Raw genomic sequence first — 20,049 nt, forward strand, 5'->3', positions numbered from 1 at the left:
CCCTTCCATTCTAAATCAACCAACCAAAAACATTAAGAAAAAAAAAAAAAAAAGAAAAAGCCCAACCACAACAAAAGGCTGTAGGGACATACCAAAAGTCCAGAATTAGACTCTTGAATATCACAAGGTATCCATCTTTGGAAAGATTTGCCCCTAAAATTTGTGTGATCTGACACTTGGGTTGTTTTTACTGTCAGCCGCAAGTGAGATTGTATTTGCTAGGAGGAGCAGTACAATGACACATATCCACTGACAATTCTTGAGGTAATAGATTTTTAAATTTTACTGCTTAAAAAAAAAAAAATCTGTTAATTTTCAGGTCCTGTCCAGCAGGACATATCTGTTGGCAGGAAGATTCTTTTCCTTTTTTTTTTTTTTGTCAAATATGTACACATATTTTCATATACAACCTGTGTCTTTGTCTTTTCTAAGCACACAATTTATTTTAATTTTCATCATACATTCATCAGGAAAAGTTGAGTGATATACTATAGCACATATAGAATACAATAGACCCAGCTTTTTATATAAAGCTAACACAAAAGGCAAAGACCAAGAAGAGTACAATAACATTATACAAAGTATCTTGGTATTGATAAAGCCCACTGTGAATGCATAATTACATGTAAATAGCAAACACCATGATTCTTCAGCATCTGTATGGAAGTGGATTACAAATAACACATTGCCAAAGACAAATTGTAGGAAACAGATCTAATTCCTGTAGTTCCATATATTTACTTTCATTTTTAATGCCTTTTGTAAAGTAATTTTGTCCTCATTGAAGCCATGAAGACTGACAACCATTCCAACTTCCGTTTTAAATTTTAATAATCAGCATTCTTTTTTTGCAGTTTAAAAGTACATTTCAATGATAGTGGTTTCAAATTATGGTGTTTAATATCCTTTTAAAAAAATTCTTTAGCTTAAAAATAAACACTGAACTTCAGAAAAAAATATTGGCTAACCTGCTATTCCAGAGATAATACAGCGGGTTAAGGTAACAAAGGCAGCCTATATGTACCTCTAAAGTTGTACTGTCTCATCAGCACTTTAAATATAAGGGCCAAGGAGCACTCAGAAAAAATATATGGCTCTTTAGGTAAGAATTAAAGTCAAGTGAAAAAAAAATAAGGCACTAATAACATATTTAAGTGTTACATACTCTCATCACACAAAGCACCATATAGAAGGTTAAAGAAGTATACATTAATGCTATTGGAAAATGGGAATAAACCCAGTTTCCCTTTTATTCCCCAATTCTTTCCTTTCTTTTCAGTAATTAATGTATAAGCACTAAAATGGTAGGAGAAATTATATAGTATACTAAAAATCACAATTTGTGGAACCAACAGCATAAAACAATCATTTGGAAATAAGTTGATTACTCTAATGTAAGAAATTACAGTCTTCAAATACTCCCTATTTTCCAACATTTTCACCTTAGTGAAATTTGTTTCTTTCCAAATTTTCTTTCAGGGATTTCTGCATAATATTATCATCTATTTTCTCAATTTATTTCTACTGCCTCTTTTAAAAAAATATATTGAAAATAGTTTTCTCCAGTTTTATAAATACTAAAGTTAATAGTATGACCAATGAAATGTAGAAAAAGTTAAAAAATAAAATCACATACATATTTTCCGATATCATTAAAAAAGAAAATCTCTTTTCAGCCAGGCTCATTTTAAACATGAGAAATATTGTAATTTATATTATCTGAAAATTGGTTACAAATTTTACAGAAAACAAAAAATATATAATATAATGAAATGATGGACAAGATCGGGTACGAACCACTAGGGAGAGGCATTCATTTTAAAATTAAGAAATTTCTTCTCTTTTGCTATTGCTCATGAGAATATAATTAAAATGGGACATATTCTGATAATTCATATAGGAAACAATTTTACTTTAGAATTGTAATTTCTGAATCTGATAACAGATTCTGATCTGAAAACAGATTAAAGACTCAAATGTATTTATTTTTAGCATTTTACACTTTGAAAAAAAGAATGTGAATCATTTAATTGTCCCATAGTTTTGCAATATGTATACATGTATATAAACATATTTGTTTCATGAATATATTTTATGCCCAATTTTGTTTAAACTAAAAATGAAACAGCTAACCATTGTGGTTTCTTTATGATGTGTTAACAATACTTTAATCACACTATTTTTGTGTTCCTTCTACACAAAATTAATTTTGTGATCTCTCAGAACTTACTACTTATTAATAATTGATTTTAAATATGCAACGAGATTGTCAATTTTTACATTAAAAATCTGTAAGTAGTTCTTGTTAAGGTAAATGGTAATGTGTATATATATATACCAATTACTGTTCTAGATGTTGTAAGAAATACAATGTTGGTTTACTCTTTTCAATGCCATATACAGAATTTTAATTATGGTGAAAATGCTCAAATAACAAATTTAAGGTATTGCCATATGGAACTTAAAAAAAAAAGGCCTTAGGGAAAGGCTTGTAGTCAGCTGATAAAAACTCATGACAATTTATCTAAAATTTTCTTAATAAAGCATGCTAATTTTCTACAAACTAAAAATGTTCAAATATATTATATAAAATATTTAGATAGTGTTTACTTGAAAGAACCAGTAAAATTATATTTGGGCATAGAGGAAGTAATATGTTGAAGAAATATTATTTTCAAAAATTTGACTGGATTATTGAGACTATTTCCCTACCTGGGGCATAAAGTGAACACCTAACAGCTTTCCAGGAAACTGATGACCAACAGCAGTTAGTCAGTTATAAGAATAAATCTGAAATGACATGATTTCAGCAAATTCTGGAGTCCTTTAACACCCAAGTTGGACTTTCCCTTGGATTTTTCCATAACATATACCAAACTTATGCTAAATATATCTTGAGTGTTACTTATACCTAATCATATCTGAACATGTTGAACATTTGCTGATGACAGATGGTTTCTCTAGAATAAGGCTAATGTCAGCTACATTCAATGTTACTACTTTATATTATCAAACTGTCTAATAATGTTCACAGAGTATGAATCCATAGTCAAATCTTATATACAGATGCTACACGACATAAATCCACCCCAAGTCCAAGCTGTAGGACTTTTTGGTGACACAAAGACCCAAAACCAGACATGTGGCCATTTTGGATGAATCAAGAATGACTTGGGATCAGACTGGAGAATATCCACATGTGCTTTCTGTCCAACTAAAATGCAAACACAACACTGACTTTACAATACTCATGAAGCCATTTCTGAAGCTTGGTCTTAGATTACTATTAGATTCTCTGATCCAACTGACATCTTCTTGTTCATTTTATTTCTTGTCAGAGGGCAAGGGTTCTCCAACACCTATCAAGAAAAGGGGTAGCATTCCAGGTACTCCTCACACAATTCATTTTACAAAGTAATCCAAGGTAAATTATGTTCACTACCAGAGCCAAATTATGGAGTCCTTTCCGTATTTGAATTTCACCTAGTTAGTCAACAAGTTAAGGGCGAAACAGAATTTAATCCACAGTTGGCCAAGACAGGAATGAGGACAGAAGAGGGAAAAGGCAAGATAACTAGGAAATCTCAAGAAAGCAAGAACTGGGTGTTGAAATACATGGGCATTACTTCAAAAACAGGGAAGAAAGTCATTTAATATTAATGATAAAACAGAGTGACAAAAATACGGGATAAACTTGAAAAATACAATGTTTTCTTTGCCAATAAATCTGTATAATCTAAGTGATATGGAGTTAAACATACCTAATTACATTTCTTTTATAAGCTAAAAGAAGATGGCAAAAAAAAAAGGCAGTGGCAATATTTCATGTATTTAAAAAAATAATTTTTGCCTTGCAGGTCATACAGTTACTCTCAAAACAGTCACTTTTTTAGCTAAAAAAAAAAGAATATAGTTGATGATACACATAATTACATGCTTCTACAACTGGCACTTATATACAGGGATCTAAAGAATGTGCTATATGATGGCTTCAGGTAAGGCTCCAAACAGACAATTAATTATAAGTCTCACATTACATGACTCTCTGCTTCTTGGATTTGGATAGAGTCAGCTAAAATAGGACTCTCGGAACAGGGATGTGCAGTACTGTAGTCCCACATAACAGTTGCCTATCAAATGAATATTAGCCCTATCCTCAAAACCAGAGTTATAAAGGAGTTCTATCGCATTTCTCTTTTAAAGGTTTGCATCATTCGTTAGCACCGAAAAGGTAACATTTCACAATCCTGAAGACTCCCCAGTTTTTGGAACTCTGATTTTGTTCAGACCATGTATTAATGCTTCTCTAAAGTTATTTCAGTTTCATTACATAATTGTAGATGTGTAATTTTAAAATGGGATTTTGCAACTTATTTTCCAGAGGAAGAAGAAGAGATCATATTTAAACAATAAGAATTTTTTAAAAATACTGTTCAGACTGGCTGTTGGTGATAGTTTTGATTTACTATGTTTCTGGCCAGTGGCATTCCTTTTATAGATATCATGAAAAATGAAAATGCAGTTAAAATGAAGAATAAAATGAAGAAGTTAATATTTTAAACATTCTAGTTAGGTTATTTGGTAACATTTACTAATTACTTGTTATGTTTAAGCTCCTGATTTCAGTTTTTAGAATTACTATAATTTCAGAAACTCAGCTACATTTTTGGGGGGTATGTTTTACTTGTTCTAAATTTTAGGCTCTGATTTCCACATACCCCCATCCCAAATTTAGAGGTGACATATATTTATTAATACTGCTTTCTACTGTCTCCATCATAATATATGTAAAACCTTCTTTAATTCTGTTGATTACTTAAATGGCACAAGTATTTTAAAGTGCATTATTGAATTTTAAGGCTCTTTTTATAATAGACACTAACACCAAACAATAAAGCCAACCGCAAGAAAAATTACTTTCAGTGACTGGGATAGATTTCAGCTACAGATATGAAAAGATAAGCACGTAATCCAATGTGATGACTCACATTAAGGCATATGTGCAGTTTTCTCCTGAAATTAAAAAATAAAATGGTTTTTGGCATGATTTAAAAAAAAAATTGCACTTAAGGAAGCCTACCAATCAATCTCCTTTAGGCCACTAACTTTCTATAATTATAAGTTTATCAGGCAGCCTGAGGTCTAATGTTACAAATAACTGAAAAGTATAACAAGGGAGGAACTGGATTGATGTCTTGGCAGACGTACTTCAATTTGACAGAAGCTCAGGAAGGAACACCGATGTTTTGCACCTGCAAGAGCGAGCTTTTCACCTGTCCGGTTCCTCCTCCTTTTTTGCAGTGAAGAGGAGCTAATTAGAGTTATCAGGGGAGTGGAGAAAAAACACACTGGGGAGAGTCACCAAGGACTGGGGAGGTGACAGGGGTTGGATGGTATTTTAGGGGAGCCAGGGGTCATATGGATGGTAGGGTTGAATAATAAAGGCTCAGCTGGGAGATTGGGCCTCAAGAGCTGAGGGCTTGGGTGGCAGAAGACAGGGAATTTCCAGACAAGCACAGCCAAGCAAGCACAACGAAAGAGAACAGGTTGTGATCGGATTGTGTTTGGTAATCTTTGATGGTTTTCCTGTTTGTTCTGCCTGTAGGATAAATAGCACCTAGCAGAAACTCAAGGTGGTGGCAACAGGTTGTTGCTTGTACCAAAAGGTTGGACCCCTCTCCTCTTAGTGCCACATGCAGAAGGTCTTAGGGAACTTCTGAGACTCGTAAAATGAATGTTTCACGTGATTCCAAATTTCTAAGTATTCCAACAAACTACCAAACCTTACAAATAGTAAAATTTATTTTTTGCAGATAATTGTGGTCATTCTTAATTTCCAACATAATTGTTTCCTATTTTTCACAATGGCATAATTAAGTTCCTTTGTGGTGCAACATGCATGAACATGGATAGTGTTGAAAAAAAGTGACAAACATTACCAGTTTAGCTATTTGCTTTAAATTCCTCAAGTTTAAAAACAAGGCAACCCAAATATCAGTGTATCTCACAGACATCTTGTAGACATCTCACATTATCTTAGAAATATCTCGTTGCTTTTTATTTTTATTGGAATAAGATGGACTTTCCTTTATATGTTTTGGTCACATATTTATTTGGCTAACCAAGCAGGGGGGTATTATCCTGCAAAAGATGCTTTTCTTTTAAAAACTCCTACATAAAACTCCTACATAATCTTTCCTTTTCCCAAGAAAAGGGTCTGAAATATAGTATCTCTATGATCTCATTCACTGAAAATACGTTAAAATTTTATTACAAATATCTTATAAAAACAAATTTTAAAAGTTATGGAAATGTGTACATAAAGTGATAAAAATATATGTAAAAGATCTTCACTGATGCATTGAAATAGAGAAGTAAAAACAATCTCGATGCCCATTCAATAGGGACTAATGAAGTAAAGTATAGTCCCACAATGGAATATGTAGTAATTTACAAAAGAATGAGGTAAATCTATTTAAACACTTATGGGAAGGTGTCTACTAATGTATAATAAAATGAAAAAATAGTCACAGGACATTAAGACTACTGTCCTATTTGTATAAAACTAATACACATGGACATATACAAACACACTTGTATATATACACAAAGTTTCTAGAAGGACATTTATCAAAACATTAACAGTGGTTACCCCTAGAAAATAAGGGGTGGGCTAGACCAGTTGAATTTGCATTTTATAATTCTATATGGTTTGATTTTTTAAAAGGAGTATATATTACATTTACAATAAAAATGACAAGCTTTGGATAGAACAATATTTATTTTATGTGTGCATTTCTTTTTATAAAGTAGCTTTTAGAATTTATCCCAAAAGTTACTAGTGTTTTACTTTCCATGTTGGCACTAACATATAAATAATCCTTCCTCTTTTCTTCTTTCTTTTTAAGATCTTGATGACACTTAGTAAAAACATTCACAAATTATTACTTTAAGTCACTATCAGGGAAAGGCCAAATATATACCAACTTTTAAAGATAAAAATGTATACATTAATTTAAAAAACCTATGCAATAGAAAAATGAAAATCCTGTGCAACACTGTGATAGTATCTCAAGCATTGATGAGAGAACCTTCGACGATGACAGACGCCATTTTGTAATTGGAAAATTGGAACGTTTCCAAATAATATGAAGGTATCTCCAAAAGATAAGTTATTCAAAGGAAGGAATAAAAATCCCTGAGTAAGTCAAAGACAAGATACACAATAACCTAAGAAAATAGATTATCTAAGACCAGAGAGTATATTATTTATTTACTTGGTTTATATGTATGTGGAGTTCGTGTTTATATGCAGCTATGGAAATAGCAGATACATGTGTATGTAGATTGACAAATACATATCTATACACATATCATACATAAACATATCCACTAGATTTAGAGTTCATCGCACTCACATATTGTTGAACTAACACCTAAGTCCCGAAAAACATGAATTTATGAAAATTAAGCACTCTCACGGCAGACTTACATGGATTTAGGATAGAAATTTTCATTTTCTTGTTTTAATACTAGAGCACAAAGAACAGGCACTGAAAAATGTTTGTTGGATGGACGGATGAGTGGTAAGATGAATCTGTGAAATTAGAGCATCTCTTCTCCTTGCATTGTGTTATGTTTAGAAACATGCCATCAGAGAACCATAAGTGGCACGCCCTCCTCTAACTGAATGTAGACGAGTCCAGAAACTGCAGTACAGCCATTCTGAGTGTGATCCAGAAAGAACAGACGCTCACTGTCCTTGCAAGTAACCTTCACTAGCGCGGACTTTTGTGGTCTGATAAAGATGATAAATGTTTTTCTTCGGAGCCCAACAAGACAAACTATCCATGTTAATGCATGTTTTATCACAGAATTTATTACCATTCAGATAAGGCTGCTGAAAAATAAATGCTACATCTATGCAGACAGCTCATCTTAAGGATTTAGAGACAAGTGGAAACTTCAGGCTTCTTAGTGCTCTTTACGTCCATTCTGCTGATGAACTTCCATGATGAAAACAAAGGAATAGTTTGCTTAGTTTAGTTGCTTTTTTCCCCTTATTTTTAAAGATGTCTCAGTTTGGTAAAACTTCCTGAAGATATTTCCTTCATTTTTCCAAAAGTTGTTTCTATTTTAGATAAACCCATAAACACAAAAAGCTGTATTTTTAAATTTTCCCATCCATAAGACGATATCAGCATATTTGATATTCTTTGAGCAGTAAACATAAAAAAAAACCTTCAAAACTGTATTTTTTTTTTTTAATGAAAATCTTGGGGACAGATAAAAAGAAAGAAGAGAGAGAGAAAGAGAGAAGAGGTAAGAGGGTAGGGTTTCCAAAACTATCGCAAATTGACCTAAAGCAGAATTATTGGTAATTACAAGTTGATTAAAAAATTAGCAGAACAGTGATTGTTTAAAGGCTTAAGCAGTTCTTGCTACAGCAAATGTTTTTTAAATTAACTAATCCCGTCTGAAGGATTTGTTCATTTAGTAAAAAATGGATGCCAAAACTTAAAAAATCTGAAAAGACTAAACATCTGGTCTTGAGCAGCCTACCAGGTTTGTCAGTTAATAAAGTTTGATGATCCTCGAGGTGACCTTGCACAAATTTCTGGTGTGTGTGCCTGTGTGTGAGACAGAGAGACAGCAAGGAATCGAAAGGGCCAACATCAAAATAGCCTGTTGTCTACATTGGCTTTAATTCAGTACATTACCAAAATACGCCCAGAAAGGAACGATCATCTTTAAATATGTCTATGAAAATGTGGAAAAATAGCGTAGAGGCATAGAACTCGACAAGTACAAGATTATTGGACCTAGTTTTAATACAGATACTTATACACACACACTCACACCCCTGCACAGATACACGTCAGTAACTCATGATTCTTCTCATTAATTTTGTTTCACTAGTTCCTTTTTGAGCAGCGAGATTTTTAACAATTATAGCATCTGAAGGATGAAGGAATTCTACTGCTCGGGCCACAGATAAAAACAGGTGCGTATGGTGAGCCTCTGTCTTCTGAAAAGTGGCCTTTCTTGTTTGCACAGGTGGGATGATTTCCGCTATTCACACCAAGTCTCAGAAGAGGGCCTGGAAGGACGTTTAGGTGCAAAGACCGTTCAAACAACGCTTAGGAGAGGCATGCTCAGACAATTCTGAGGATCCGTGGTTCTTAATGAAAATATTTTCTCCCAAGAACCAGTAAGAAGGTCAGAGTTATGATACAGATATTTATAGTCTATGAAAGTGACCATTTTTGAAAAGCAGCAAACTGTATAAGGAAAGGAGTCAGGATACCACGGAGGGAGTGCGCTGGCGCGAGAGGCACGGTGGCCGGCGGACAACCACGGGGCGGGGCGGCGCGGGGCGGGGCAGGGGGCGGGGAAGGGGGCGGGACGGGACTCAGTGTTTTTCAAGACAGGAGTCTCAGATGAGTGTGCCATTCTGTGTGGCTCCTACCCGGACGGGCTTCGTTCCACGAAATCATCCGCATTCTACCAGTGCATTCCTGTCCGTGATCGCTTTCTCTGTTTTTTACAAAGGCAATAGATAGGAAATACAAATAAACCTGAGGATAAAAAGAGATGAAAGGTAATTAGGAGGAGAGGCATTTTAGGTCTATATATTTGAAAAGTTTCCATTTTCCATTTTTCATTTCGCAGTCATTTACAAATGATTGCAACTTAGAAATACATGTGGATGAAGGGGGGGGAGACACCTATACTATGAAATGGATTTACTCCTATAAGATGTCATTCCACCTTAGTTTTCTGGAGTTCTCTTCCCCCTTTGAACAACCTCTCTGACACCAGTGTGAATATGGAATCATGTCTTCTATCAAAATACACAGTCTTAGGTTGATCTTCTTTATTATCCCTAGTCGTACCATTTGCACCCTGATGGGATACTTCAGTCTCGGGCAGGACAGCACATTACTTAGGAACATGGGCTGTAGAGCCAAATGCCAGGTTCGAGTCCCTGTTCTGACACATATGAGGTCCTAGTAAGCCTTATAGTAAAATGTAAATAATAAGAGTATCTACTTCCTAAAATGCTTCCTAAATTGTAAGAACTTAAATGTCAGTTACTTTATAATCTTATCTGTCCTGTACATGTAAATTACTTGCTCAATAGAAATTTACATACAAAAGTTTATTTTATTTAGAAAAGAAAAAGAAATCCCACCTATTATGTGGAACAGTCATCAAAGCAATCTTTATCCATAGTGTTTAATTCAAAATTCTCTAAAGCAATGGTTCTCAAAGTCTGGGGTCCCTGGACCAGTGGCAGGAGTAACCTGGGAACTTCTTAGAACTGGAAATCCAGGGGCCCTGCCCCTATATGGAGTCAGAAACTGAGAGTAGAAACCAGCAACCTGTGTTTTAACCAGTCCTCAAGGTTATTCTACAACATGCTGGAGTATGAGAACCACTGTTTTAAAACACCTATTTCAGTAGACTTGTATGAATGAAACTATATAGAATCACTCCTACATTTTCTGTTTGCCAGTGCTGAGGTACATGTTGGGAATAAGTTCCTGTTCATGCTGAAGGTATCTTTTTCACCCAGGGTACGCTTACACTAGAACAAACCAATTATACAAGGGTATACCGAAGCCTTTTTTCTTGTTGGTCCAACCTAAACTCAGAATCGGAAAATCTGGATTCCAGTCCATTAAACTCTATCATTAAACTACTCGTTGTATTAACTTTCATATTAAAAGGGAATTAATAATGCTTTATAAGATGTATGAATCAAAGTGTTTACAAACTGCAAAAGTGTCACACAAATACATCCTATATGAAATACACCCTCTGAATCCATAAGTCATGTGCTGATGACTCCTCTAAAGCAAGCATGGAACAGATATGTCCACTTAGTAACTGACTCATGTTACTACATTTACACTCATATTTTCTCTATGGCACTCAAAAGATTCTAATCTCAGATATGTTAAGTGCTTCTTACCGATTACAACTGCTATGGCCCCTAGTGCTAATCCCAAGACCAGGATTAGAGGTGCAACGAATAATTTTCCAGCTGGAAAACAAAAGGCAAGACCATTTAGAGTCTTAAAACTAATTTATCAAACAATTTCAGCAATGCTTTTTAATACCACAGTGTACATTGTTTTTTTTAAGAAGTGTGATTATAATTAAGGCAATATTTCTCTTAGGAAATGGATCAGGTGTAGAACAAATATACTTAATGTAAATTCAGTAACCCCACAGAAGTCCTGGGCACATTAGTCAAACTTTTCATAAATCATTTAAACTTTCTAACCAAAAAAATCCCAGTGTTAGTGGTTCACTTTATTCTACCAGGACCATTCATCTTGGTGCTTTTCCTTTAGATCTCTGTCATTTTTCAAGATTCTGAAAGATTAATAAGGAAGTGACAGATTCTGAGCTGGTAGAAGAAAATCTAATTAGCTCACAAAATGGAAAGCTAATAGGTGCTACAGAAGGCTTACATCCAAGCCCACATCTGAAAAAGTGATTTACTTACTTCCTGGGTTCAAAGAAGAGTAATAATATGAAGACCTAGCAGGCTGAACTACAACTGGGATGCTTATATATTGTTATGGAGCGCCTGGGTGGCTCAGTCTGTTAAGCATCTGACTCTTGATTTCAGCCCAGGTCATCATCTCAGGGTCCTGGAATCCAGCCCCACATCCAGCCCTGTGCACAGCCAGGAATCTGCTTGAGGATTCTCTCTCTCTTTCTGACTCTCTCCCCTGTCAGTGCTCTCGCTCTCTCTCTCTTTTTTTTTTTTTAAAGATTTTATTTATTTATTTGATGGACAGGGATCACAAGTAGGCGGAGAGGCAGGCAGAGAGAGAGGAGGAAGCAGTCTCCCTGCTGAGCAGAGAGCCCGATGCGGGACTCGATCCCAGGACCCCGAGATCATGACCTGAGCCGAAGGCAGAGGCTTTAACCACTGAGCCATTCAGGCGCCCCTGCTCTCGCTCTCTTAATAAATAAATAAATAAATAAATAAATAAATGTCTTTAAAAATAGAAATAGATAAATATTATTAGATAAAATTACCAATATACAGTTTATTTAAGGTTATTCAAATGAAGCATTTTAATAAATTCAAAGAAACAACTGATACTGCCAGAGGGGAGGGGGTAAGGGAGATGGACAAAATGGGTGAAGGGGAGAGGGCGATATAGGCTTCTAATTATGGAATGAATTAAGTTACTGGGATAAAAGGCATAGCATAGGGAATATAGGCGGTGATACTGTAATGGTGTATGGTGGCAGATGGTAGCTCTCCATGTGGGGAGCACAGCATAATGTACAGAGAAACTGAATCACTGTATTGTATACCCAAAACTAATGTAACATTGCATGTCAACTAGAGTAGAAATAAAAATTAAAACATAAATTGGAAGGTCTGCATTGGTCTCATGGAAAAAATAAAATGTGAGAAAAATAGAAGAAAGCACTTATTAAGAAAGCTATGTGCTGGTCAGGTGGCCAAACGATGGCATCAGCCAGCACTTTTTTTCTGAATAAATAGCTGAGGAGCGATTATACTAAATGCTGGTTTCATGTAAACAGGGCACGGAGTTCACAGTCAGAATTCCACTCACTTTGAAAGGCACAGCACACACGGAAAGAGGACAGCAGTTAATATCTTGTCATTATATAGTAACCTTGACCTTAAGGCATGTGAACAGCTGCACCACTCAAACACAACAAGAGATGAGAAGGAATGGAAGGGCTTTGCCATTTAAGGATACACCAGCAACAGCACTCTACAATTAACGACAGTAATTTGGAATAAGCAATTACATTAAAAATAAAAGAAACATAATGCTGTCATTTGTTGGAAGTTTGTCAGAAAAGTATTAATTTTTTTATGTTTAAGGAATGGTCTTCGGAATCATGACCAGACAGCTAGAAAATATAGTCTTTAATATCTAATTTAAAAAGAGGACTATTTAAATGTCTAACACCATGGGATTTACTTATATTTTTTGCCAATGACAGAATCCAGTTAAGTAATATGAAATCTTTTTTTTTTCAAAAGATTTTATTTATTCATTTAACAGGGAAAGAGAGAGACCACAAGAATAGGGAGCAGCAGGCAGAGGGAGAGGGCGAAGCAGGCTCCCTGGTCCCCATGGAGTAGGGAGGCTCCCCATGGAGCAGGGAGCCTTATGCAGGGCTTAATGCCAGGACTCTGAGAACATGACCCGAGCTGGAGACATACACTTAATTGACTGAGCCACCCAGGCACCTCAGTAATATGAAATCTTATTGAACAATGACATTTTTTACATTCTTAAAGCTGTGCTTAAGAGAGTTTTAGAATATATTGGCCTGGATATTTTATTTTTATTTTTATTTTTTAAGAGGTTTATTTATTTATTCTAGAGAGAGAGACAGAGAGAACAGAGAGGGGCAGAGAGAGATGGAGACAAGTAGACTCCCTATTGAGTGGGAAGCCCACCTCAGGGCTCGATCCCAGGACCCTGAGATCATGACCTGAGTTGAAACCAAGAGTTGGATGCTGAACCAACTGAGCCACCCAGGAGCCCCTGGTCTGCATATTTTTTTTTTTAAGATTTTATTTATTTATTAAAGAGAGGGGGAGAGAGAGCAAGCACAGGCAGACAGAATGGCAGGCAAAGGCAGAGGGAGAAGCAGGCTCCCTGCCAAGCAAGGAGCCCGATGTGGGACTCGATCCCGGGACGCTGGGATCATGACCTGAGCCGAAGGCAGCTGCTTAACCAACTGAGCCACCCAGGCGTCCCAAGGTCTGCATATTTTTAAAAAAATCTGTTTTTTCCTATACCCATTGCTCAGTATAATCATTCATGTTTCCTTTTAAAATAATTAATATATTTTAATAATAATAATGAAACATGATTGCAGAGTAACAGCACTAATTGTTTTTTTTTCTCTAAGTATAAGAAAACTCAAAGAACCAATGAGCTTTTTCTTTGGGAAGTAATAAACTTATTCCAATCATATAATCAATGTTTAATACATGTTTAATTTTACTTTTGAAACTGTTTTGAGGAATTAAGCACATCTTCTTTTATTCCTAGATTATTAACAATTCATCTAAAATACTATTCTCAATAGCTGAAATAATATTCTATTATATCCATATATATCTTACTTAAATATTAATGTGTTTAATTTTCTGTTCCTTTGCTATTTTAAAATATACCTACAAACAAACTACTGTCAGTCTAGATTTATCATTTTTTAAAGATTTTATTTATTTATTTGACAGACAGAGATCACAAATAGGCAGAGAAGCAGGCAGAGAGAGAGGAGAAAGCAGGCTCCCCGCGGAGCAGAGAGCCCACCCAATGTGGGGCTCGATCCCAGGACCCTGGGATCATGACCTGAGCCGAAGGCAGAGGCTTTAACCCACTGAGCCACCCAGGTACCCCTAGATTTATCATATTTTAAAATATCCTTCACCTTACTATCCAATTTCTTTGCCAAAGAATTGCACAGAATTTCTAATTCATTCAATAGGGTATGAAAGACCAGCATTGAGTATTAACAAAAAAGTTTGCTAATCAATAGTTCAAAAAAACTCGTTTAAATTTACATTTCTCTGCCTACTAATAGCATTGAATATTTTAAAAAATGTTTATTGGCTACTTGCATTTTTTCAATTTTGGTTCCAGAGTTCATTATTTTAAAAAAATTGGATAATTCTTTTTGGAGGAGACTCTATTGCTTTTGTTCATATAAACTATCTGCCACTTAGAAATCAGTTAAAGACCTATATTTTCTTTCCTATTATACCCTTTAACATAATACTTTGAGCATCTGTATGTAATGGTATGAGAATTCAGTACTTCTTCTCCATCACTTTTATTCCCAACACCATTCATTGAATAATCGGCCTACTCCCACCAGGGGGATACCCCCATGTCAGAAGCTGCTAAACCCATCCTCAAATCTCTGTTCTCCCTTGTTCTTTAGGAGTAGAACCTCTGATGCATAGGTGGGCACACGGTCACATGGAATGCAAACCATGTTTCCCATCTTCCAGCTGTGAGAGCAGAGCAGGCACTTTCTCTGCCTCTGTCCAAGGACATGTGGAGGCTGCAGTCCCAAATGGAGGGAGAAAACCGGGTTATGTCCCATGAAAACAAAGAGTGGGAGGGCTTTGCTATCATCCACCTTCTCTCTTATACGGCAGGGAGAAACTAAGTTTGTGACTTACAGAGTCATTCCTTTTCCAGCCTTTTGTGTGGCTGGGAGAGGTGTGGACCACCTTATTTGGAGTTATGGTCCAACAGCAGTTAGAGACAGCCATATGGGAGGTGGGAAAGCAGGTGTGGGAGGGAGAGCTTCCTGGAAAGCCAGCTGCTCCCTACTTGTCAGGTTTGTCCCGACACACAGGTGCATGCACACACACAGTAGAAAAGAGGCCCCAAAGGAAACCATTTACAGAAAGCAGACCATAAATTTTTTAATAAAAACAGAAGAAACTGTGCAGAGAAGATATTCCCTGGCTGTGCATTTTATAGGCCGTTAAATAACTCAACTCCTATTTTATGACCCAAGAAGAGGATTCTAGTGGCCTTCAGGCAAATAAGATGACCCAAAGAGAATGTATCCAAAATATTACTGGACAAATAAGGCAAGAAATAACTTCCCTTATTTAAGAGTGATTAAACCAAATAACAAAAAGGGACAGGGACACCTGGGTGGCTCAGTGGGTTAAGCCTCTGCCTTCAGCTCAGGTCATGATCTCAGGGTCCTGGGATTGAGCCCCGCATCGGGCTCTGAGCGCAGCAGGGAGCCTGCTTCCCTCTGTCTCTCTGCCTGCCTCTCTGCCTACTTATGATCTCTGTCTGTCAAATAAACAAACAAAATCTTAAAAAAAAAGGGACAGGGCGCCTGGGTGGCTCAGTGGGTTAAGCCGCTGCCTTCGGCTCAGGTCATGATCTCAGGGTCCTGGGATCGAGTCCCGCATTGGGCTCTCTGCTCAGCAGGGAGCCTGCTTCCTCCTCTCTCTCTCTGCCTGCCTCTCTGCCTACTTGTGATCTCTCTCTGTCAAATAAATAAATAAAATATTAAAAAAAGGGACAAATGATCAAATAAGAGATTATTAAAATAAAAATGGAAGGAAACATCTTATTACAAAATGTCATTGAAGTAAGAAAAAAACTAGTAATACAGAAAATATAAGAATTTTGTACTTTTTTGGTTGTTCTCTGTATATAGTCTTACAAATAGGTTATAGCTCAAAACTTAATTTGAAATTTAGTATTCTCATGGTAGTAATGTTATAAATAGGCATTAGATTCCCTAGCTATCCCTCCAAACTCTATTTAATAAGTAAATATTGGGCATACAATTATAACACATACAAGCAAATAAACAGCAAATATATATACTACAAGCAAGTAAACAGGAAAACATTAAAAGTCATTAAAACCAATCTTGACCATATTAAATGCTATTGGTTGTGAGCAATTATATTTAATTAAAGGTCAACAAGGATATTTACATAGAGATCATACAAGATTTTAGAAAATGATGGCACTGGTTTCCATAAGTTAAGATGAATTTTAAAATATATGTTCTTTTACCTAAAAGAAATGCACTATTAGCACCAGCTTTGTTCTGATTCACCATCATATGATTCTAGTAAAGTGAGAGAGCTACAATAATAATAAAGTGATGGAGGCTTAAAGAGAGATAAAAAGAGATTTTCATGAAGTAACTAGGCAAAAGTAGGCAGAAAATGGGAAATGTGGAAGATGTTGGCACATACATGAGAAAGACTCTCAGAGGTAGAAGTATTGAAGTTTTGTGTAATGGAATAGAGAGAAGAAACCTCACAGTGGATACATTCCAGAGAAGTAGGGAGCTAATGGAGGAAGACGTATCAGGTCAGAAGAATTCTTATCACACAAAGGTGGTGGCGTCAGCCCAGAGCAGGAAATCTGGGTTTATGTTTGCATATTTGTGTATGAGACCATGTGTTGTTGAGGACAAAGAAGGGGGTAAAATCTTAAAGCATAAAGGTATCGCATTTGGGTATTTAAACTTGGGTTTGTATGTAATGAGGGCATTTGATACTCACTTCATTAACTGTTAGCTATTATATGAACTATTATTACAATAGGAACATACATACAATGGCATCGACTATATAGATACAATAAGAATCCAGCACAAGGCTCTGAAACATGGGGATTTTTATTTATTTGAATTATAAATTTTTTTGATTGATTGAAAGGTGGGGCAGGAGAGACCCACATGCACTAGAGAGCAGGGAGGGGGAGGGGCAGAAGGAGAGGGAGAACAGAGAAACCTAAGCAGGCTTGATCTCACCACCCTGAGATCATGACCTGAGCCAAAATCAAGAGTCCAAGGCTTAACCAGAGGAGACACCCTGGTGCCAAATAGGGATTTTCAAAAACTGTATTGCACATCCTCCATGAATGGAGTATATGTGTACAACAAGTTGTTATGTATTATCAACAGAAAAATAAATGTGACATGGTCCCTCTCATCAAGTGGCTTACAATAAGGCTTCAGAAATTTAAAATATGAATTTACATTTCTGCAGTATAGTAAATAATTTGTTTTTCAAACAAAATCTACTTGCTCATATAAATTGTCTAGCCACCGAATTTAAATTTCCATTCCAAACTCAAAAGTAGAGAAAATTTCTTCCTCCTGTTTTTGGGTCAAGTCCCCACTAGACTACCTGACAGGTGCTCAGAATTATCATAGCTAATACATCTGAATTCTCTTATCATGGCTTACTTCCCAGAAAACATTCCTATAAAGCATGTCAGATACTTACCACAGACTGACCCTCGCACTAATCTCCTTAGATGAGGTCTCTCTGGGAGGTAGCGATATTTGCAGCCAAATATACTGAGGTTTGATGTGTGGTCTCCAAAGAAACGGAGTTGGCGGTATCTTTCCCCACATCGATAACAAAAATTAGTGTTACATTGTGAGCAGGTCATATGGTCACATCCTTCAGTTCTCTGGATGTGGATCTGTATTGACGACAGAGAAAAAGACAGGAAAAAGTTATTATATGTTTTTACAAGTGAAATCTGGCAAGTGTTATCGAACAAACAATTTCCACCAAAGCAAAAGCCTTCCACAGCAGTTTACTTACAATCACACTGTGCAAGATTGTGTTTGTATCAGATACTCTAATGTATAAATCTCAGTAACATTTCAGGTATTCAAGCTGTTGGCTCATTTTGCTCAACGTATAAACAGGCACATTGCAAAGAAAACTCACTTATCTCTCTAGACACACACCTAACTCAGTGGTTAGGAGGCAATTTAAAATGCTGTGAAAGTATATTATGTTTATGCTATGATCAGCAAGAAGGAGGTGATTTGAGGAATTAGAGGAGATGAAGAATATTCCTTAGAAGAAAAGATCATGTAAAACTCTGTGTGCATAATTAGAAAGGCACAGAAATCTTTCTCTTTTCAAAAAATTTTATTTCTAAGTAAACTGTACACCCAACATGGGGCTCAAACTCACAAATCCCTGAGATCAAGAGTCACATGCTCTTTGGGGACGCCTGGGTGGCTCAGTTGGTTGGACGACTGCCTTCGGCTCAGGGCGTGATCCTGGAGTCCCGGGATCGAGTCCCACATCAGGCTCCCAGCTCCATGGGGAGTCTGCTTCGCTCTCTGACCTTCTCCTCGCTCGTGCTCTCTCTCACTGTCTCTCTCTCTCAAATAAATAAATAAAATCTTTAAAAAAAAAAAAAAAAAGAGTCACATGCTCTTTGGACTGAACCAGTCAGACACCCTAAGTAGGAGTCTTTCTAAGAAGAAAATGATAGCAGCTGTAAGTGTATTCACAATAACATTTCAGTTTCCAATTCTAATGTCATTCGCAAGTATGTTTTCGGGACTGTTTATACAACACCTTCTGTTAAACTCGGCATTTTCCTCTATTGTTGCAGTCAAGTTACATGTAAACAGAGCTTCACCCATAATGTAATAAGAACTGTACTCCCACAGTCTACCAGGTACCCAGCATGGGGGGTCACTGTCTCAAGTACTGGGACCATGTTACAATAAAGATGTATTCCTTGGGGTACCTGGGTGTCTCAGTCATTAAGCGTCTGCCTTTGGCTTGGGTCCTGATCCCAGAGTCCTGGGATCAAGCCCCGTGTTGGGCTCCCTGCTCAGTGGGGAGTCTGCTTCTCCCTCTCCCACTCCCCTGCTTGTGCGTGGGCTCTCTCTCTCTCTCTCAATCTCTCTGTGTTTCTCTGTCAAATAAATAAAATCTTTAAAAAAAGATATTGTTCCTTGAGACATAATTGGATACTTGGCTCAGAACCTTTATGGACACTGTACATAAACTGGGCCCATCTTTCATTCAAGTATATGCACTCTTTGTTAGGTGAATTACCATGAAAGAGAACTTAACACTGCTTCATAAAAAAAGAAAAAGATTTGGTTACACTGTCTAACCTTATGTTAGGTTAAAACAGGATCACCAGAAATGGTCTTCCCATTTCACTACAGAAGAGGCATTTGCTACATTCAAGTCACATCCCACTCATTCTTGTTTATTTATATATTTATTATTTATATATTAGTTCTTTGCTTAGAAAATGTATTCAAAATGTCCCCAGTACCTTTCTGACTATTGTAATTTCTACCCATGACTTTGCTTGGGGATGAGTGTGTCAGCGAGTATTTAATGTAATTGGGAATTTCACAACATGTGAGACAAACCCACCACTGGTTGCCTCTTTTTAGTGAAGCCCTTGTTGCAGCCCACAACTTGCCACAATTTTTTTTTTTTAAAGATTTTATTTATTTATTTGACAGACGGAGACCACAAGCAGGCAGAGAGGCAGGCAGAGAGAGAGGAGGAAGCAGGCTCCCTGCTGAGCAGAGAGCCCGATGCGGGGCTCGATCCCAGGACTCTGAGATCATGACCTGAGCCGAAGGCAGTGGCTCAACCCACTGAGCCACCCAGGCAAATTCTACATCCAGCATGAGGCTTGAACTCACGACCTCGGGAGTTATATGCTCTACCACCTG

At 36.5% G+C, this 20,049-nt stretch overlaps 1 protein-coding gene across 1 annotated transcript in view; it reads right to left on the reverse strand.

The window, feature by feature from the left end:
• Nucleotides 1–417: 417 nt before the first annotated feature.
• Nucleotides 418–20,049, reverse strand: part of RNF217 (ring finger protein 217) — a 135,515-nt gene continuing 115,883 nt past the window's right edge. The window contains exons 4-6 of the mRNA XM_044249562.1: nt 17,819–18,020; nt 10,979–11,050; nt 418–9,578 (exon numbers count right to left, since the gene is read on the reverse strand). Of these exons, the coding sequence (XP_044105497.1) occupies nt 9,505–9,578; nt 10,979–11,050; nt 17,819–18,020 (348 nt within the window). The 3' untranslated portion in view covers nt 418–9,504. The remainder of the gene's footprint in view (nt 9,579–10,978; nt 11,051–17,818; nt 18,021–20,049) is intronic.

The sequence above is a fragment of the Neovison vison genome, chromosome 1, assembly GCF_020171115.1.
Source record: "Neovison vison isolate M4711 chromosome 1, ASM_NN_V1, whole genome shotgun sequence".
Taxonomy (NCBI): domain Eukaryota; kingdom Metazoa; phylum Chordata; class Mammalia; order Carnivora; family Mustelidae; genus Neogale; species Neogale vison.